General features: G+C 39.4%; 2 gene segments (V, D, J or C); both read right to left on the bottom strand.

The window, feature by feature from the left end:
• Nucleotides 1-13,787: 13,787 nt before the first annotated feature.
• Nucleotides 13,788-14,287, bottom strand: LOC131906334 (immunoglobulin kappa variable 1-39-like). The segment is given in 2 exon segments: nt 13,788-14,110; nt 14,233-14,287. Coding segments are annotated over 2 exon segments (378 nt in total).
• A 3,775-nt stretch (nt 14,288-18,062) lies between these two features.
• On the bottom strand, nt 18,063-18,854 carry LOC131906333 (immunoglobulin kappa variable 2-112-like). The segment is given in 2 exon segments: nt 18,063-18,394; nt 18,763-18,854. Coding segments are annotated over 2 exon segments (381 nt in total).
• Between the last annotated feature and the right edge of the window lie 2,045 nt (nt 18,855-20,899).

Raw genomic sequence — 20,899 nt, 5'->3', positions numbered from 1 at the left:
AGAGAGAGAGAGAGAGAGAGAGAGAGAGAGAGAGAGAGAGAGAGAGAGAGAGAGAGAGAGAAACTGCTTTTAAAGTCTTGTGGAAGAAAACAAAGAAATCCCAAGCCAGGGATTTCTACATGGATGAAGGTGCCAGTAACAACACTTTTGCCAAGCATGAGGATCTGAATTTGGTCTCTGGAACATAGTTAAGGGAGAGACCTGACTCCAACAAGAATTCCCTGATGTCCACAATAAAAAAATAATGTAAATATGAATTTATTTTTAAGTGAATACATGAGGATGGAGAGATGTCTTAGTGGTTAAAAGTATATGCTACTTTTCTAGAAGACCCGTGTTTTTGGATTTCTAGAACCCACATTGGTGGCTCATGACTACCTGTTACTTTGCTGCAGGGAATCCAGTGTCCTCTGCTGGAATTCGTGGGTTCTTGCATACATGGGGTATGAGTGCACACACACACACACACACACACACACACACACACACACACACGAAGACATACATTAAAATATAATGAAGATTTAAAATTAATAAAATGATGATCATTTCTCAAATTGTGTTTTTAACTTTTTCATTAAAAAAAATAGACAGCCTACTTCTAGCCTATCTAGTATATTCATTACTCTATGTCTTTCTGTTATGCAGCCTTGCAATGTTTAAAAGTAAGGCAGACCAGGTCTCCTCTTTTGTTGTTGTTATTGTTTTGATTGTTTGTTTTCTAATGCTCAAAATTATTTTAGGTACTCAAACTGTATTTTGATTACATATGATATTAGACTATTTTAACAGTCTAATGTTAGTGTTCATTTTCCAGAGAGAAATGGATTTAAGGGGGAACAGGTGGACTATACATTAACATACCCCCAAGTGTTCAATAATGAGGCTTATATCACTCTTTTAGAGATTTTAATATGTGTTGGTTTTATTGATTCTGGACCTTAATTGGTATCTTATTTAGGTTTCCTATGGCTGTGAAGAGACACCATGGCCATGACAACTCTTACAAAGGAAAACATTTAATTATGGTGTCTCACATTCAGTTCAGAGTTTCAGTTATTATCATCATGGTGGAATGCAAAGTAGCATGCAGGCAGACATGGTGCTGGAGCTGAGAGTCCTTACATCTTGATTCACAGGTGACAGGAAGTAGTCTAATTCACTGCATATGGTTTTAGCTTATGATACCTCAAATCTGCCTCCACAGTGACACATTTGCTCCAGCAAGACCACATCTACTCTAACAAGGCCACACCACCTAATAGTGCCACTGCCTTTTGGGTCATTTTCTTTCAAACCTCCAAAATGAGGCAGAACATCATGATGGTATAAGCACGTGACACGTGCTATTAAATCCAGGACACATGAAAGGCACTGAGCTCAGGAATTAGTCAGACCAACATACAGCTCCCAAGAATATACCCCCAAAGTAAGAAAAAGATGTTCCCACCAGGCCAAGACTTCTACACTTTACCAACTCTCCATGATTCCTTAATATGATAAAATATTTAAAGAATTACTCCACTAATTAGGGTAGATCTCTCATGATCGAGCCATCTGTGGAAATGCCCTCAGAATAATTATGGAAGGGAAATTTTTGTTAAATTTCATCTTTCTCTAGTTTCCTGTACAGTTACTCAATAAGATCCTTCCCAAAACTTGATGTCAAGAAGAGGATTTTCAACATTCATCAGCATCAGTGGTAAAACATATGAGGTGAGAATTGAGCTTCTCCTGTGATGTGCTTCACAAAGTTTGAAGCTTCAGCATCAAACTCCCTTGGACTTCCAAACTTGTCCAAGGACCACATGATTAGGCACTTTATTCCATCTGTTATGGTAGATGCACACTGAATGTTGGCAGAGAACCAGAGAAAAATGTTAATATTCAGATATCTGGGTGCATTCTAATAAAACCACTTCTTGACACACAACCATTCTGAGCACATAGACAAACAAGGGGGAACAGCTGGGGCAGCACAGCCTCCAACTTCCACTCCCCTGGGTGGTTTATGTCATGGCTTATATCATTATATGATGGCTACCATAATGCTGTAGACAAAAATAAGTTCCAACATCTTCAGGCTCCATTTTGCTGATGGTTAGAGTAAAACTTCTACAAGAATATTGGCCACCAAACCTTTATGTGACACCAGATGGCAAACTAGTTGCAAAATTGATGGAGGTTGTGAGAGCTTGACCTGATTTCTAATGGTGACAATTTAGCTTATTGCCAATCCTCTCACTTGCCAGTCAAGTGATAGTCACTCTGTCTCCTGTAGATGCAAATAAGGAGAATGAATATTGAATCACTTGAATGTCACATCTGGTACCTGACAGTAGAAAAATAAAACAAATATCATATTCTTCAGGTGAAGGGCATCTAGTTTGTTTTCAGGTTCTGGTTATTAGAAATAATACTGCTATGAACATAGTTGAGCATGTGTCCTTGTGGTATGACTGAGCATTCCTTGGGTATATGCCAAAGAGTGGTATAGCTTGCTCTTGAGAGAGCTTGATTCCCAATTTTCTGAGAAAGTGCCACACTGATTTCCAAAGTGACTGTACCAGTTGGAATTCCCACCAACATTGGAGAAGTGTTCCCCTTGCTCTACATCCTCTCCAACATAAGCTGTCTTCAGTGTTTTTTATCTTAGCCATTCTGACAGGTGTAAGGTGGTATCTCAGAGTCGTTTTGATTTGTATTTCTCTGATGACAAAGGATGTTGAGCAATTCCTTAAATGTCTTTCAGTCATTTGAGCTTCTTCTGTTGAGAATTTCCTGTTTATCTCCATAGCCCATTTTTTAATTGGACTGTTAGGTATTTTGATGTCTAGTTTCTTGAGTTTTTTATGTATTCTAGATATCAGCCCTCTGTAAGATGTGGGGTTGATGAAGATCTTTTCCCATTCTGTAGGCTGCTGTTTTGTCTTATTGATGGTGTCCTTTGCCCTGCAAAAGCTTCTCTGTTTCAAGAGGTCCCATTTCTTAATTGTTGCTCTCAGTGTCTGTGCTACTGGTGTTATATTTAGGAAGTGATCTCCAGTGCCAATGCATTCAAAACTACTTCCTACTTTCTCTTAATGGATAAAGAAAAGTGGTACATATACACAATGGAGTACTACTCAGCAGAGAAAAACAATGACATCATGAGGTTTGCAGGCAAATGGATGGAACTAGAAAATATCATCCTGAGTGAGGTAACCCAGACTCAGAAAGACAAACATGGTATGTACTCACTCATAGGAGGATACTAGATGTAAAGCAAAGAATAACCAGACTGCTACTCACAGCTCTAGGGAGGCTAGCTAGTAAAGAGGACCCTAAGAAAGACACAGGGATCTCCCAGCGATGGATAAATGGATGAGATCTACATGAGCAAACTGGGGGGTGGGGTAATGGAGGGCAAGAGTTGGGGGAAAGAGAGCTTAGGGGAGCGGAAGGTCCTAGCTGGATCAGGAACAGAGTGGGAGCACAAGGAAAGAGATACCACGATAGGTGAAGACACTATGGAAATAGGAAGAAGCAGAGTGCTAGAAAGATCCCCAGGAATCCACAAAGATGACTCCACTATAGAGTACTGGCAATGGTCAAGAGGGTGCCTGAGCTGACCTACTCTGGTGATCGGATGGCCGAACCTCCTAACTGTCATGATAGAATCCTCATCCAGTGACTGATGGAAGCAGATGCAGAGATCCATGGCCAAGCACCAGGCGGAGCTCCAGGAATCCAATGGATGAGAGACAGGAGGGATCATATAAGCAAGAGATATCAAGACCATGATTGAAAGAAGCACAGAGACAACTAGCCAAACTAGTGGAAACACATGAACTGTGAACCAAAAGCTGAGCAACCCTCACGGAACTGGACTAGGCCCTCCAGATAAGTGAGACAGTTGTTTAGCTTTAACTGTTTAGGGGGGCACAGGCCTTGAGACTGGGACCCGTCCCTAGTGCATGAACTGGCTTTTTGGAACCTAGTGCCTATGGTGATACTCTTTGCACAGACTTGGAGCAGGGAGGAGGAGATTGGACCTGCCTCATCTGAATGTACCAGGCTCTGCTGACTCCCCAGGGGAGACCATCCTTGGAGGAGGTGGGAATGGGGGTGGGTTGTTGGGGGAAGGTTGGGGAGTGGGAGGAGGGAGGACCGGGGAATCTGCGGTTGATATATAAAATGAATAGATAATCTCTTAATAAAAAAATCATAATTAACAATGCTATAATAGGACATCCTTTATTAGAAAGGAATTGCTTACTACTGTTAGTTGAATAAATTCTCTATTTTTTAAACATACCTAAGAGCCAGTGTAGCCAAATTGCCAGCACCTAAACATCAACCTTCATGGCCATGCTGTGTCCTGAGTGGGACTGACTGCTGCAGGGTGTGTGACAAGCCAGCTAAGAATCTGTCAGTTAAGGGGGATATGCTCTGGGCTCATGCAAATCAGCAAAGTATGTCAGGCCTACGGACAGCTACAGGGTTTGCTCAGCTCAGTAAAGCAGGAAGTCTCATTGTCTACAGGGACCCTCCACCAGACCTGGGAGACTTGCTACTGAGAAAGTGTTTCCCCCGGGGACTACTGGATGTAATTAGTCTAGAGTCCTTTGAGTAGAGTGTCCTTTTGCTCATTTTGTGGATAAAGTCATCCTTTTCTTCTAACTTTGAATATATGATGAACAGTTGAAGATTTAACTCTTTAGAAACTCTTCATGTTGCTGCTTCTTCTATAATGAAATAATGTAGGTGTTGACAGATGCTTCCTAAGGTAAAGTCAATGCTGTTTTTGTCTCCTAGTCTCATGTTTAATCTACTCCTCTCAGTGTTTCTGTATGATCCTCCTACACATACTTGGGAAACCTGCTGTACTGTTCCCGAAGACAAAGAGCACATGAGGCAGCTGGGCCATCTGTAGCAAGAATTTTCGGGAGATTGTGTCACCTCAGTAGAAAGAGATAGAGTATGCATGCAAATATACACTTCAAAATATTCAGGCTCCACTCAGCTGATTTGCAGTATGAAATTCACTATTGACTCACTGCCACTGAATGTGGTTGGGATGTGAAGAAACTGTTTGGGAACTCTATAGCTTAGGGGCTAGAAAGATGTGTCAGCTTCTGCAGGTAGCTAAGTAAATAATGTGTTTCCATTACTCTGTGTGAAGGCCTGACTTGACTTGAGGATATGAAAACAACCTCTCTAGCATCAACTAGCAGAGTGAGCCGTCTGTGTTGTCACAGTATTTACACGGATACTAAAAGTATAATAAGAGAGAAATGATATTTAATATAAAGACATAGAAAAATATTTTAAAATTACTTCGTATTATTATATATTTCATGCTGTGGTAATTTCAATGTAATTCCCTCCCCCCCCCCCAATCACATAGGGAGTGAAACTATGAGGAGGTGTGGTTTTCTTGAAGTGAGTATAGCCTTGTTGGAAGAAGTGTGTCACTGTGGGGAGGGGGGCTTTGAAGTCTCCTATGCTCAGGATATGACCAAGTATATAAGTCTACTTCCTGTGGCCTGCATATCAGATATAGCCAGCACCAAGTCTGTCTGCATGCTGCTATGCTCGCTGCTGTGCTCCCTGCCATGATGATAATTGACTGAACCTCTGAAACTGTAAGCGAGCCACCTGAGTTAAAAAATTTTTTTTATAATAGTTGCCATAGAAATAGTGTCTCTTCACAGCCATAAAAACCCTAACTAAGCCAGAAGTTGGTACCAGGTATTGGGTTATTGCTGTGACAGCCCTGATTATGTTTGTGTTTTGAGAAATTTGGACACTGGTACTTTGCATTTGGAAAGCCATGGAAAGGGGGCTTGTGGGTTACAGGGTCTGATGGGGGATGGTGGTAGTATGACCTGCCTGCAGAAGGTCTGCCTGCTCACTGACCTGTAACTGGGACTGCAATGGGTGGTGGTGTGGGGGCACAGGGTTGTGCCCCTGGGCCCAAAGCTTAGGGCCTGGGGTGTTCAAGTGTTAAGATAAAGACTCACCTCTTAGTCCAATCGGGTGCTGGCAGGCTCTGTCTCAGGGAACAGTTGCAGTCTAGGAGGGTGGATCTAAGCACTGCTTAATGGGTCATACTAGTAGGAGCATGGAAGACAGTGGTGCTGAATGTGATTTGATGAACTGTGGGGAACAAGAAGTTTCAGAGAAGAACTTTAGTACATGGCCTAGAGATTTGGTCTTATGATATTTTGGTGAAGAAAGTCACTGCTTTTTTCCCTCATGTGAGGAGTCTGCCTGAGGCTAAAGTGAAGAGTTTTGATGTTTTGGATTAATTTCCTTGGCAGAAGAACTCTCAAGACATTCTAGTAGAGGCTCTGTGAGATTACTAGAGGTAACTCTAATGAAGAATTAAAATGAAAGGAGCAAGCTAAGCAGGCTAAATTACAAATGTAAAGTTTAAGGAGAAAAGGAACACCAAAAAGTAGAATGGAACTAAGTTCTGTGTTCAAGGAGATAAGCATATTAAGAAATGGATTAAAAGAAGTATTGACCTCAGGGCAAGATCCCAGCCAGTTAAGTTTCCAAAGAATATCTTAGAGCCAGGTGTAGTGGACACACCTTAAATCCCAACACTGGGAAGGCAGAAGCTGGTGGATCTCCATGTTTGAGGAAAGCATGGTCTACATGGCAAGTTTCAGGACAGCCAAGCTTAGGCAGTGAAGGACAGAAAGCTGGTGAATGTAGCTGAACAAGGGAACCATGTCCTAGCCCCATTAAGCAACAGAACTTGGCAGCTTTGGTCATGTGTTTCTGGCTTTAGAGTCAAGCATGGAAGAAAGCGATTATGAAATTTACCCCCACACCTAAAGAAAGATGCTGAAGCCAGGCATGTATCAGAGGTGTCCCTAAAAGGAGGCCTGGTAGAGAAGCCATTGCATGAAATTTTGAAGTTGACACCTGGATTTCCTTAGAGAATTCACGATGTTAGAGATACCAGAGTTGTGGGATACCAGCCAAGAAGAGCTGCTAACAGGGAATCAGCCCAAGAGAAAGAAGCATGTTGCAGTTAACAAAGCTGAACAGAGTCGGAGATCTGAAGAGTATTTTGGCATCAGACATGAAGCTGAGAGTTTGGAGTTTGCTCCGCTGGTATTCAATCTTGCTTTGGTCTAGTATTTCCTCACTAAGCTTCCTTCCCTATGTTTTGGAATGGTAATTAATAGCCTGTGCTGGATATATGTTGGAAGTATTTGATCTGTTTTTTCATTTTGATTTTACAGGGGATTACAGTTAAGAGATTGCATGGATCTCAGAAGAGATTTTAAACTTTGGACTTTTAAACATTGTTGAGACTGTAATAGACTATGGGGACTTTTAAAGTTGGACTAAATGCATTTTGCCTTATGATATTGTTTCAAGCTTATGGGGACCAGGGAGTGGAATGTAGTAGTTTGAATGTAATTAGCCCCCATAATCTCATAGGGCATAGAACTATTAGTAGATGTAGCTTTGTTGGAGTGGGTATAGCCTTGTTGGAGGAAGTATGCCACTGTGAGGACAGGCTTTGAGATTTCCTATGCTCAGAATACTACTGAGTGTGTCAGCCAGCTCCCTGTGGCCAGCATATCAAGATGTGGTCAGCACCACAGCTGCCTGCATGCTGCCATGCTCCCCACCATGACGATAATGGACTAAACCTCTGAAAATTTAAGCAAGCCACCCCAATTAAATATTTTCTTTATAAGAGTTGCCCTGGTAATGGTGTCTCTTCACAACAATAAAAGCCCCTAAATAAGACACATGCTAATTGTATTCACAGCTTTGGTACATATTCTAAAATGTAGTTCATTAACAACAAAAAAAAGATATTTACAAATCATAACGAAGGCCCCAGAATTCACCTGTACCATACTCTTCCATCTTTGTCAGATTTAGCACCAGAACACAAATCCTTGTTCATTGTAACATCCCTCTCAGTCACTTATCTAAGCCCACAGGGCCATGTGTAGCACAACCGCAGCCATCTCACATACTGACAGATCACAAATGACCAGTGATGGAGTCTCAGAGTCCACTCACTCTCCACAGTCACCTTCATCTTCCTCCTTCTATATAGGACAGTGGTTCTCAACCTGTGGTTCATGAGACCCGCAGGGGACACATATCAGGTATCCTGCCTAACATATATTTACATTATGATTCATAAAAGTAGCAAAATTACAGTGATAAAGTAGGAACTAAATAATTTTATGGTTTAGGGTCACCACAACATAAGGAACTGTGTTAAAGGGTCACAGCATTAGGACATTTGAGAATCCCTTTCTTCGTTATTTTTAAAAGATTTTCTATTCATTTTACATACTAACCACAAATTCTCCTCTCCTCCCTCCTCCTGCCCCCCACGCTTCCCCCCAAAACCCACTCCCCATTCCTACTCCTCCAAGGCAATGTCTCCCATGGGGACTCAGCAGAGCTTGGTACATTCAGTTGAGGCAGGTCCATGCCCTTCCTCCCTGCACCAAGGCTATGCAAAGTGTCCCACCAGAGGCATAGGCTCCAAAAAGCCAGCTCATGCACCAGGGGCCAGTCCTGATCCCAATGCCTGGTGGCCCCCTAAACAGTTCAAGCTAAACAACTGTCTCGCCTATCTAAAAGGCCTAGTCCAGTAAGTACCATGGGGGCTCCCATCATGACCCCGATGTCCCTTGCTCATAGAATCCCTCTGCTCTCTCATAGATTAGATTCCTGGAGCTCGGTGTGGCACCTAGCCATGGATCTCTGCATCTGCTTCCATTAGTCACTGGATGAGGGCTCTATGATGACAGTTAGGGTATTCAGCCATCTGATCACCACAGTAGGCCAGTTTAGGAACCCTCTGGACTATTGCCAGCAGTCTAAGATGAGGTCATCCTAGTGGATTCCTGGTAACTTCCCTAGCACTGTGTTTCTCCCTGTTCCCATGATGTCTTCATTTATCATGGTATCTCTTTCCTTGCTCTCCCACTCTGTCCCTGTTCTAGCTTGAACCTCTGGTTCTCCTATGTTCTCATCTCCCATCCCTTGCCCTCCGTTACCCCACCTCACCTCCTGTTTACTCATGTAGATCTCCTCTATTTCTCCTTTGCTGGGTGATCCATGTGTCAGGCTGTAGAGATGGCTCAGCTGTTAAAGGCTAGGCTCACTACCAAAAATATAAGAGAACCACTTTTATAGGGGATCCAAAGTATTAAGGAAATACTTAGGAAAAAGATATGGAAACCAATACTATGAAGTTGAGCTAAGGAGTCCTAGTCAGTCGAGAGGAGATTAGAAATGAACTTTCATCTCAGACTTGTGAAGATGAGCCTCCAGGGTAAACAATACACAAATTTGCAGGCTAATGTAGGGAAGGGCCAAGAAGAACAAAATGACTAAAAATTTCATTGGTTCTTGTAGGAACCTTGGTACAGCCCATGTTCCTGAAGTACTAGACAAAAACTCTAACTGGAAGATTTTGTTCTGTGCAGAGAACACGTTATCAGAGGTTCCTGCCACCCCTCAAAAATACCTGGGACACCACATACTGAGGTATATAAACATAGTCAATATCCATGAGGGGCATGACTTTCATCCTTGGGCCCATTGCAGCTAATTATACAAAGGCACATCACACACTCACACAAATATGGAAGATACAATGTTTTATTCAGTAACAGCATGGGTTTCAGGTCAGTAAAATGTGCCACATAACACTTTTAACCAAATTTTATGTTTAGAATTACTAACAACAAGTGTTAGAAATTGTGGTTCTCTGCCATCTAATATAGTAATCTGAAAAAAGACCACTATGATTTATGTAAAAATATGTAGTAGTATTAAAAATAATAATAATAAATAAATTTTTAAAACCTGACAGGAAGAAAAAAAAGTTCCTTACAGGAAATTAGCATATGCTTTGCAAAGCAAGAGAAAATGGAGAATTTTTTATGCTTACAAATAAATTCTTTTGCCTACAAAATTACATGTATGACTTGCTATAATCTTGTGAATATCCTTGACATGGTGGATGCATGAGAACTCCATCCACTGAAGGAAAAATGACAAGACCCACCATGTGTGTGGAAGACTAAGTTTCCACACAGATAAGTAGGATCTGATTTAGATCTGTGCCAGATCCACTGTCATATAACTAGGACATGCTGGCCTATGAAGCAAGGCTCCTCGCTGAAGTGTAATCTCATATCTCTGTTATCAAAGGAGCTGTAATACTAACAATAAGGCTTCTCGTGCAATTTGGTGTTTTGTGTTAGGGTTCCTTGTGTCCCCTGGTTTCCTGCTTTCAGTTTTCCAGGCATTAATCAGAAATTATATGTGGCCAAACTGTCACAGATGATGCCCAATATGGTGAAGTACCCCTGGAGAAGATCAGGATATAAGTAAGATGGAAAATTGTGCATAGGGTACTCTCAAGGATGCCAGGAATTCAACTAAGGGATGAAATGAAACCAGGCAGGAAGATTATTACATTTACTTGGTGCTGTTTTCCATAGGTCTGGAGTGTGCACATCTGAACAAGTTTGTAAGAATTCATACAAATATGTCAAGAAATATTAACTCCCTCCCCAGCGCTCCCTGAGAACTAAGGAGTGCCAGCAGGTATTGAAGCCATTGTAAGTCACATATGTATGGGGATGTGTAACCTGTAAAAGTCTTGTCTCTTTGGAATCTTTCACCTTAATGTTCAGCCAATTCAAACCACTCTTGCCCTATTAGATTAATATGTAAGTGTTTTTGTTTCTTATGGTATTAAAATTTTTATCAATAAAAATTTTATATATTTATCAATATGGCTAGATATAATTACAGAAGTTTCATTCTCTAAATACTTCCCCAGCCCTTTTTGTGCTTGCTTACAAAGTATGTTCACACTCAAGGTCATCACTATCTCTGAGGCTCTTGCTAAAATGTGAACTTTCTCAAGATCTATAAAAACCACAGGGTAGTGTTAAAAAGCTGTAAAATTTTAAACAATAAATGTTTGTTAAACTTACAACAAAAGTCAATAGTCCAAAGTACATGTAGAGGTGATATTTGGTATAGCAAGTATACAGGTTGGACTTAACTCTTGTTTAGAGAAATAAAATAAAGAGGAACAATAAATATATATATTAAATATAAGATTGTTAAATGTTAAACATATATTAAATATAAGATTGTATTCTGGGAAAATTTGCATGAGAAGTTTTTTTATATGATAAAATGATATTCTGTCTTCAAAATAAATTACAGATGAGAACATAAACCATAAATGCCAAGTCTCAAAAGACCAAAATAAAAGTTATACACATTTATGTAGGATGGAAGTTAATAATGATATAAATTTGGAATAGGATTTATAAATTCCTCAGGTTATAGCGATTTGTTCATGATAATAAAACTGACTTAAAAATGTTTCATCTGCTGGGCAGTGGTGGTGCATGCCTTTAATCCCAGCACTTGAAAGGCAGAGTCAGGCGGATCTCTGTGAGTTTAAGGCCAGCCTGGTCTACAGAGTGAGCTCCAGAACAGGATCCAAAGTGTCACAGAGAAACCCTGTCTCAAAAAAACAAAAAAGAAAATGTTTCATCTAAGTATTCACTTATGTCTTTGTTAAATTTAACCATTTGAAAATAACTAGTTGTAACCAAACTATGGAAAGACTCAGTATATACCTTTTTAAGTCCTATAAATGCCTCCTTATAAAAACCAGTTTTACTGTTTCTCCACATAATTATATTTTTATGACAAAGTAAACTACTTAATATAAAATACTATAAAATTGACTTAGAACTTGTGAAAATACACTACAAAAAGTTCAAGAAGATAAAATTGCCAGTTTCTTCATGCATTCATTGTGTTTATGATTTAAAGTCTACTTGAAGTGAAGACTAAACTTCTCTCTGGGCATATGTAAAAATACATAAACATTATGATAGTTTAGTAAATTAGTTGTTGCAGAGTCTTTTCCAATTAAAGATAACTTCTCTTGTGATGGCTAAAGAAACTCCACTTCATGATGGACTGTGATGTCAACTGTAAACGGACCTCTTTCCTTCCCAAGTTGCTTTTGGTCACAGTGTTGATCACAATAGAAAACCATCTAGGCATTCCTAGCAGAGTTATCACATGGCTCCTTTATCCAATTAGTAGGATAGGCTTCTTAGGAGAAAAGGTCTCTTAGAAAACTAGGAAAGAATGAACAGGAGCAGTTTCATATTTTCTCCTTTTTGATTTTTAGGAAAACTCCCTATTAACCATTTTTCTACATAAGGAAAACAAAATTCTGTTAGATTCTTGTTAACTTTGAATGAGAATCTCTCCCTCTTATAAGCCACTGTTTAATGTAGCCACATCAAAGGAGTCTAAGTTCACAGAGAACTCCATCTAGGGGAATAAAACTAGATCCACCCTTTTAATACCTCACGGTTATCTGTGAATGTGACTCCCTGTCCCCTGGGTCTTCATTTGACAGTGGTCACTAGGACTATGATGGAGGGTCAGAGCTACTCAGCAGAGTTAGTCATCTGGTGTATCCTCACCAAATGAGGAGAACATGTTAATTCCTTGATACTCAAACCCATGCTGGACACTTTAATTGAATAAAACTTGACAGTATCATTAACTTCACATGGCTTAGAAGGACAATTACTGGATTGCAACAATGATACCAGATTATACAAAGAGTAGTATTTAACTCTGGTAAGTACTGGACAATTTAATACAAAAGTATAAATTAATTAAAGCAAAAGTGAGCTAGCCTATACAATTTTAAATGTGAAAAATAAAAAGATCATGTTTTAAATATGCATGCTTAATAACTTGATTTATTGTATAAATTGTCTATTTTGTGATTGGGACTCAAATAAAATGTTTAAAATATTTAAAGTTTTAAAAAATAAATGTATGACATTTCTTGTCCCAAATGATTCGTCTGTTTGTTTTGTTTTGTTTTTCTTGAGACAATGAGACATGAGCTGTCATCAAATTAATGATCTCTCTGCATCTGCCTCCCATGCTAGCAATTTAGGTATTTGCCACAATTTGTGGTTTTCTAATATTTTTAATTAATGATTTCCCTAATTGGATATTTTCCCAATTCCATTTTCCTTGGATATTTAATTGTGCTATGGAATATCAACTCTTCAATAATACCACTTCCGGTATTATTTCCCTATAATTTCATGTAAACAAATCTATATTGCAATTCACACAGTGGGATTGAAAGTCACATGAGAGTGGTTTAATTTTGTTTGATACTTATAAGTGGAACAGTGTACATAGGAGCCAGAAGAATCTTATGTGAACTGCTACAGACAGCTGAGGTTTTCAATACCCACAGCTGCAATTTCAAGGCATAACAGAAGATCACAGTTAGGCAACTTCTCCTTTCTCTGACAAATGTACTTTAGCTTTTGAAAGAAAACCAGGAATCCTTTCTGCTGTCAGCTTCTTTCAGTAGTATTTCCCTGCCATTGAAATGCTGGTGCTTAGAATCAAATTCATTGCATATAAACTTGGAATGTCCACAGAAGCTTCTACTCTTCTGTAGAGTTCTAGATGGTGATAAAACACAGACTCCTTACATGGAGCCACTGTGTCCTCTGTTAACGTAGAAAAGATATTGGTATTCTGGATGTCTGAAAATGAAGAGGAAAGAAGATAGTTTAGGGTACAGAGAGGACTGTTTAGCCTCTTCTGCAAAAAAGAAGTCTCTCTGTGATTCTTTTTAAAAATCTCATGACATCTGAGAAGCAGTTTCATGAGGAGGATCAGCTGTGGCATCCTCTCACTTCTGCTTCCATAGAGGTTTATGTTATGACTTGTGTCACTGTGGGAGGAAGATTACTACTCTGTAGACAGTAATAAGTTGCAATATCTTCAGGCTTCAGGCTGCTGATGGAGAGAGAATAATCTGTCCCAGACCCACTGCCACTGAACCTCGATGGGACCCCATCTGCCAAGCTATTAGTATAATAGATCAGGAGTTTAGGAGCTTTCCCTGGTTTCTGCTGGTACCAGTTTAAATTATTGTAAATGCTCTGACTGGCCTGACAAGTGATAGTGACTCTGTCTCCCAGAGATGCAGACAGAGAGGATGGAGACTGAGTCATCTGGATGTCACATCTGGCACCTAGGAATGGAGACATAATAAACATCCAAATAGTTAAGCATGATAAGAGAGAACCTCCCCCAAATTTCAGTCAACAATAATCACAGTGTAACAGTGAAATTCTCACTATAGTCATTTTTTACCTGGAAACCAGAGCAGCAGAAGCCCGAGGAGCTGAGCAGGGGCCCTCATGTCCATGCTCAGTCCTGACTGCAATGACAACTGTACAGGGTGTGACTGGTATATGAAGAAGTCCTCAAGGCTGTGCAGCGAGTGCATGCAAATCACTGGGAACCAGTTAGGGTGGGGCACAGCTGCAAGGCTTGCTCATCTCAGTAACTGAGCACAAGTCCTGTGTCCCCAGATGCCCGAGGTCAGACCACACATATGCCTTCGGAAAATGCATTTCTTTTTTTAAGTTTTAAATTTTGGAGGTTTTTGAAATTTTTTACTGTATGTAAGCTCATTTTTAATAATATATTTCAAATATATATTAGCAGTAATATAGACAAATATCTGACTATCAATGAATATACAACAGAGGAGGGACTATTAAATTTTTAACTCATTCATATAATTCCTATGGATTAAAAAAATACTGTGTCAAGCCTGGCAGTGGTGGTACATGCCTTTAATCCCAGCACTCAGGAGGCAGTGCCAGGCGGATCTCTGTGAGTTCGATGTCAGCCTGATCTACAGAGCAAGATCAAGGACAGGCACCAAAACTACACAGAGAAATCCTGTCTCAAAAACCAAATATATATATATATATATATATATATATATATATATGTGTGTGTGTGTGTGTGTGTGTGTGTGTGTGTGTGTGTGTGTGTGTGTGTATAACTGTAAGAACACACAGGCCTAAAAATAGAAGGTAGTATAAAATTTGACAACAGGAATAAAATAGCATTTAAAGATAATTTGCTAAATTTTTTCACATGCACTTATTATCTTTGAGGTAATTTCATACTATATCTCCTCTGAAGTCCCTTATCTCTCCATTCCCATGAGTCTTGTTTCTACAAAAAGTTGATGTTTGAATCTAGTGGCAGCTTTATAGGAGCTCTCTAAATACTCATGGATACTGACAGGTGCTCTACAGGGACGTTGAAGATGGGAGCTCTCACCAGGGAAATTAGATAAAATAAAATGATTCTGGTCTTAAGGTATTAGCAGCAGGCACATGCTGGTCCTCACTCTCTTCTTTACCTGGGAATCAGAGGTTGGCTGTTTGCTCTTTCTGTAAACCTCCCCAGTCTTTAAAAATAGGTCCTGCTTCTCTCATGTGGACTCTGATTCCCTAAAGAGGCCCTGCCATGGTATTTGTCTCTGGTGCTCAGAATTAAATTCTCCCTGCAACACTCCACCATGCTATTTCCCTTGGTTTGTCTGTCCACAGCATGAATAATTGTTATAATAAATGCCTTAAACCTCAGTTATTCATCTTAGTCTACTCCAAATCCATATTGCCACACCCAAAACCTGAAAGTTCATTCATACAGAAAGATTCATTTCTAATTTGTGTCAAATGCATGTCATATATATAATGATAAAACAAATGAGATTAATCATGTGGTAGTTGCTGTTCTGATATCTACTTAATTCAATTAATATGATTATCTTCAGTTGCATTCCTGCAATCACAATAACCTCTTTTTCTTTATTGTTAAAAAATCTACTTCTTTATTTGGATACAAAGAAAAGAGTAATCATAAAATTTCTAGGAAAACATATATAGCTGGAAAAGATTGTATTGTGTAAGGTAAACTATAGAGCTGTGTGCTTAATTTGAAGTACTGATGAATCTGAGAAATCATTGTGGTGGGGAAGGGAAAGGAAGATGCTAAGTCGGGGAGATAGTGCACAAGTGACATGAAAGAGGAAAAGAAATTATTTGATAATTTTCATACGTATTCTTACTAAAATAAAAGAGTTTAAATAGAATTAGCCTACACCTGGCATTATGCTCATTCCAGAAGCTGTAGGTTGCCAAATAAAAAAATCCCTGAGCCAGGTTTGAGACACTTCTCTTCAATATATTGATCGGAGGTATACTGAAGATCCTCAAAACAGTGATGGTGATTTTCGTTGTTCTTGGTTGCTGTAGTGGCTTAAATGAGAATGTACCCCAGAAGTTCAAGTGCTTGAATACTTGGCCCCAGTTGCTCTCACTGTACATATTGGAGGTGTAGGCTTGCTGAAAAAAAAAAGTATGTTACTGTGGGTAAGCTTTGAAATTTCAAAGCTGTACATCATTTGATTTTTTTCTTTACTTCCTACAAGCAGTTCAAGAATTGAGCTCTCACCTGCTGCTCCAACCACCATGCCTTCTCTCCACCACCATGGATTCTAACTTTGACCTATAAGTCAAAATAAACCTATTCTGTAAATTGCTTGTGGTCATGATGTTTATCGAAAACATTGTATACAAACTAAGACAGTTTCCAACCAGATTCTTATGGTGAGATGCAAATTCTATAGACACTACCTACATTTGTAAAGTATGTGGAGCAATCAAGTCAGTATTTACAAGAGAGAAGGGAGACCCTGATATATAGTTCCCTGTACAGAATGATGTATGAGCTGCAAAGGAGTGAAGAAAAATGGACATTCTTAAAAGCTATAAAACCTGTGTATTGTTATAATGACATATATTAGTGCATCCTTCAGACCTCATTAGAAATGATTCCTTTTACAGTGGATGGCGGCTGAGACAGAGACTCACAAATGGTGAAAGTGCTGAGAAAAAGTGTTAGTGCTATGTGCAACCACAGATAGGGAATCTGTATTGTAGCTAGAGTTTTCCTGCCTGGTTCACAGTCAGGACAAATCTCTCTCACCTGCCAGTCCCACAGCTGCTCAGACCCAACCAAGTAAACACAGAGACTTATATTGGCTACAAACTGTATGGCCGTGCCAGGCTTCTTGCTAACTGTTCTTATATCTTAAACTAATCCATTTCTATAAATCTATACCTTGCCATGTGGCTCGTGGCTTACCGGCATCTTCACATGCTGTTTGTCATGGTGGCGGCTGGCAGTGTCTCTGACTCAGCCTTCCACTTCCCAGCTTTATTCTCCTCCTTGTCCTGCCTATACTTCCTGCCTGGCCACTGGCCAATCAGTGATTTATTTATTGACCAATCAGCAACACACTTGACATACAGACCATCCCACAGCACTGTATTGTATCTCATTTGCAAGGTTCAGGGAACATTACAGAAGAGGAGGCAGATAGATCATAAGAACAAAGGGTGTTTATTATATTTTATTTGTATTTTATTTTTTGAGAATTGCCTGTTTATTTCATTAGCCCATTTGTGGATGGGGTTATTAGATTTCTTGTTGATTAATTGGTTGGTTGTACTTTTAGTTCTTTATTTTAGATAATAATTCTTTGTTAAATATATAAGTACCACTTTTCTGAGGACTCAGCTACTCCTTAGTTTGAATCTTTGAGCAACTTCCTCTTACAAAGTCTCAGAGAATCTCCTGTTGCTACATAATGTGGGATCATATACTGTGCCCCAAGACTGACTGATCAGCCTGTCTTCAATAAGCAAAATTTAAAGTAAAAATCATAAAATGAAAATTTTATTCAATGTGGCCACTTTGTAAAGTGGGACAATTATACCCATCGAACTATGAGTCTTGTGAAGTCCTGAAATGAGATTAAAGATTACAAATTTGCAAAAAAATATGCATACTAAGTGGTTCTGCCCAAGATGTGGTCCTGTCTACTACTGTCCCTAACTGACTGCACTTTTAGCATCCAAGCTGCTTCCACTCCTTCTCCCAGCATGCATTCTCCTGAAACCCCCCTCTCCCAGGGATTAATTGTTGCAATAGCTGAAAATCAGAGTAAAACAATTGTCTCTTAAGTATATCTTCATCTATGTTGACTGAACCATGTTGTACCCAAAACAAGGAACTTGAGACAGCTTCATCACTTCAAGCAGGGAGGTTTTTGTTCAGGGATGTATCACTGTGGGAGGATTTTCTAGCCACTGCTGACAGTAATAAACACCCACATCCTCAGCCTCTACTCTACTGATTTTTAGAGTGAAATCTGTTCCTGACCCACTGCCACTGAACCTGCTTGGGACTCCTGAGGCAAGAGTAGACATCCAATAGATCAGGAGCTGAGGAGACTGGCCTGGTCTCTGCAGGTACCAATTCAAGTAAGTTTTGCCATTGCTGTGTAGGAGACTCTTACTAGACCTGCAGGAGATGGAAGCTGACTCTCCAAGAGGAACAGGATTGGAGAGTGCAGTCTGGGTCATCACAATATCCCCACTGGCTCCTGAAATAACAGAAATGAACGGTTTTGTACAAACAAAATAATTCTATAAAATAATTTTTCCTTCCTGTATTTTCTACTTACTGTGTTTTTTACTTTTATTTATATTCTAAAATTTTTAACATGAAATACCTATGTTGAGAGAGCATAGAGACTCCTTAGAAATCACTCGAACCATCTTCATTGGTACTTGGCAGAATTGCCACAAGAGCACAGATCCTCCTCCTTTCACCCACTAAACTTCACAAGCACATTCCTGGAGAATAATACTGGCAATCTCATACATGGACAGAACATGTATCTGTACCAGTGGGGTCCCTGAAATCCTCATTCCCCCCACAATCTCCTTCTTCATCTTTCTTTCTCCTTACCAGGGATCCAGAACACAAGCAGCCCCAGGAGCTGAGAAGCACACCTCATTCTGATAACTTGGTTTGAAGAGTCCTGAATAACCAAGGCAGAAAGAGGGGCTAGCTTTTGTCCTAAACTTGAAAGGAGAGGTCCTCCCTAAGGAGCAATATGCAAATCATGAGGTTACTACAGCTGTGTGAAAAGAACCAAGGGAAAGAAAAGACTTAAGAGTGAAGAGTAAAGGCACACACCTTTAATCCCAGCACCCAGGAGGCAGAGGCAGGCAGATCTCTGTAAGTTTGAGGCCAGCCTGAGGTTCAGAGTGAGTTCCAGGAAAGGTGCCAAAGCTACACAGAGAAAGCCTGTCTCAAAAAAAAAAAAAAAAAAAAAAGAAGAGACCTAAGATGTCTCCTATGTTTGCAGAAAAATGGATACAGTCTCTGATGCCTATAACAGGGGAGAGATAGACTCCACTGTGAAAGCTTGGATCTGTGTGAATGGAGACATACATGGTCTAAAAGCCCAGAACATGCCAAGACAGCACCAAAGAACCAAAGCAATTTTTTCAACATTCTTTGTTTTTACTAATGTTTTCAGCATAGCATCTTGCTGTCTAAGCCTATCTGATTTTGTTTGTTTGTTTTAGTTTTGTCAGAACCTGATAAAGAAAGCTTAAGAGACCAGTAATCTTAATTTCTTCAATGGATACCTCCAATTTAGTCTCTATCTCTGCATATCTTAATAAAGAAAATACTGCACTTCATTTAACTCATGCCATATCATTATTATAACTGGAAAATGTAAAAGAAGCTTTGAATAAGATAAAGATTTTCCTGTGTAGAATGTTCAATAGTGAAGGTTTTTCACATAACAAAGGAGGAAGGAAAATCTCCAAAGTGGTGGAGATTCATGGAGGCAATGGGGGAGTTAGTCCTTAGGAGGCAATGAGCAGATTAAATTTGAGCTGCCATCAGATATCAGGACCACTAATTACAATTAATTTTTACTTAGTCTTTGAACCGGGCATGGGGGCATTGGAGAAAAGTAAAAATGTATTTCAAAGCACTTGAAGATAGATATGAATATACTGAAGAGGATACAACTGTCATTTTACTCCATCCTTTTTCAACATGAATGAACAAACAAGACAATGAACTGGAATTTTTTCTAAGTGATTTTCTCACACTTAAAACTATTCTATGAAAAAAATTCACTGGGAGTTTTTCCTGTGGCAATTAAGACAGTGTCATTTCATAAACATGTTTATTCACCTTGGTACAAAAATGTATTGAAATAAAACAAAAGAACAAATGCGGTTGAGAACTGTTTGTAACTTTTCATGTACAAATATGGTAACATCTGTAAGTAGATGGCATCAACTCTAATATAAATATCCAAACCCAATGCTCAGTTGAAGCTTAGGAATTATCATTGCAATAAATAAGTACTCAAGAACATGAAGGAGAACCCTTTTTTGTTCTCTTAAAATCATTAAAAGTATAATGATCCTGACATATTGGAATTGAGTTAAAAGGGAAGATCACAAAATGCAGTTTTACATCTCAGCGAAATGAAGAAGAACACATTCTAATGACTTGATGATTGTGGGAGCCCACAAAGATTCCAGCTTGTGGTTTGTTTCCAGGTTTGAGAATCAGAGTTTATGTTATTCCTCAAAGTTGCATAATAGGGTGCAAAGGCATGGTTAGCAGGTGTCTTATATTTCAAGACCTAATAACAAGCTGCTTTGCCACGGATCATGGATACCTGTTGTTTTGAATCAGGTCTACACTTCGTTGTACCTTGTGCTTTGATCTTGAAATATGGGTGTCTTTTGCCTCTCTCCTTGCTAGTGCATAAAAAGCCAATTAGAAATAAACTTGAGACTGATGAATATTGAACCAGGACCCTCCTGGAGCTATTCCATATCTCTTTCTCTCTGTCTATGTCTGTATTTCTTCCTATTATTTCTCAATTACTCATTCCCCACTTTAGGGATCCTTTGATAGGTTGGGGCTGGATCTCAAAACTGGGCCCTGATAGTTGATCAATGGAAGATGCTCAGTTTTAGGGGCAGGTTGTTCTACCACACTTCATTTGTAAATCATCACATAAAATGAGAGGTTCTTTCCTCTCTCAAATCCATAGTCACTGATT

The sequence above is a fragment of the Peromyscus eremicus genome, chromosome 3 (assembly GCF_949786415.1).
Source record: "Peromyscus eremicus chromosome 3, PerEre_H2_v1, whole genome shotgun sequence".
Classification (NCBI taxonomy): Eukaryota; Metazoa; Chordata; class Mammalia; order Rodentia; family Cricetidae; genus Peromyscus; species Peromyscus eremicus.
The sequence above is the reverse complement of the archived record's forward strand: the minus strand, read 5'-3'. Positions and strand labels throughout refer to the sequence as shown.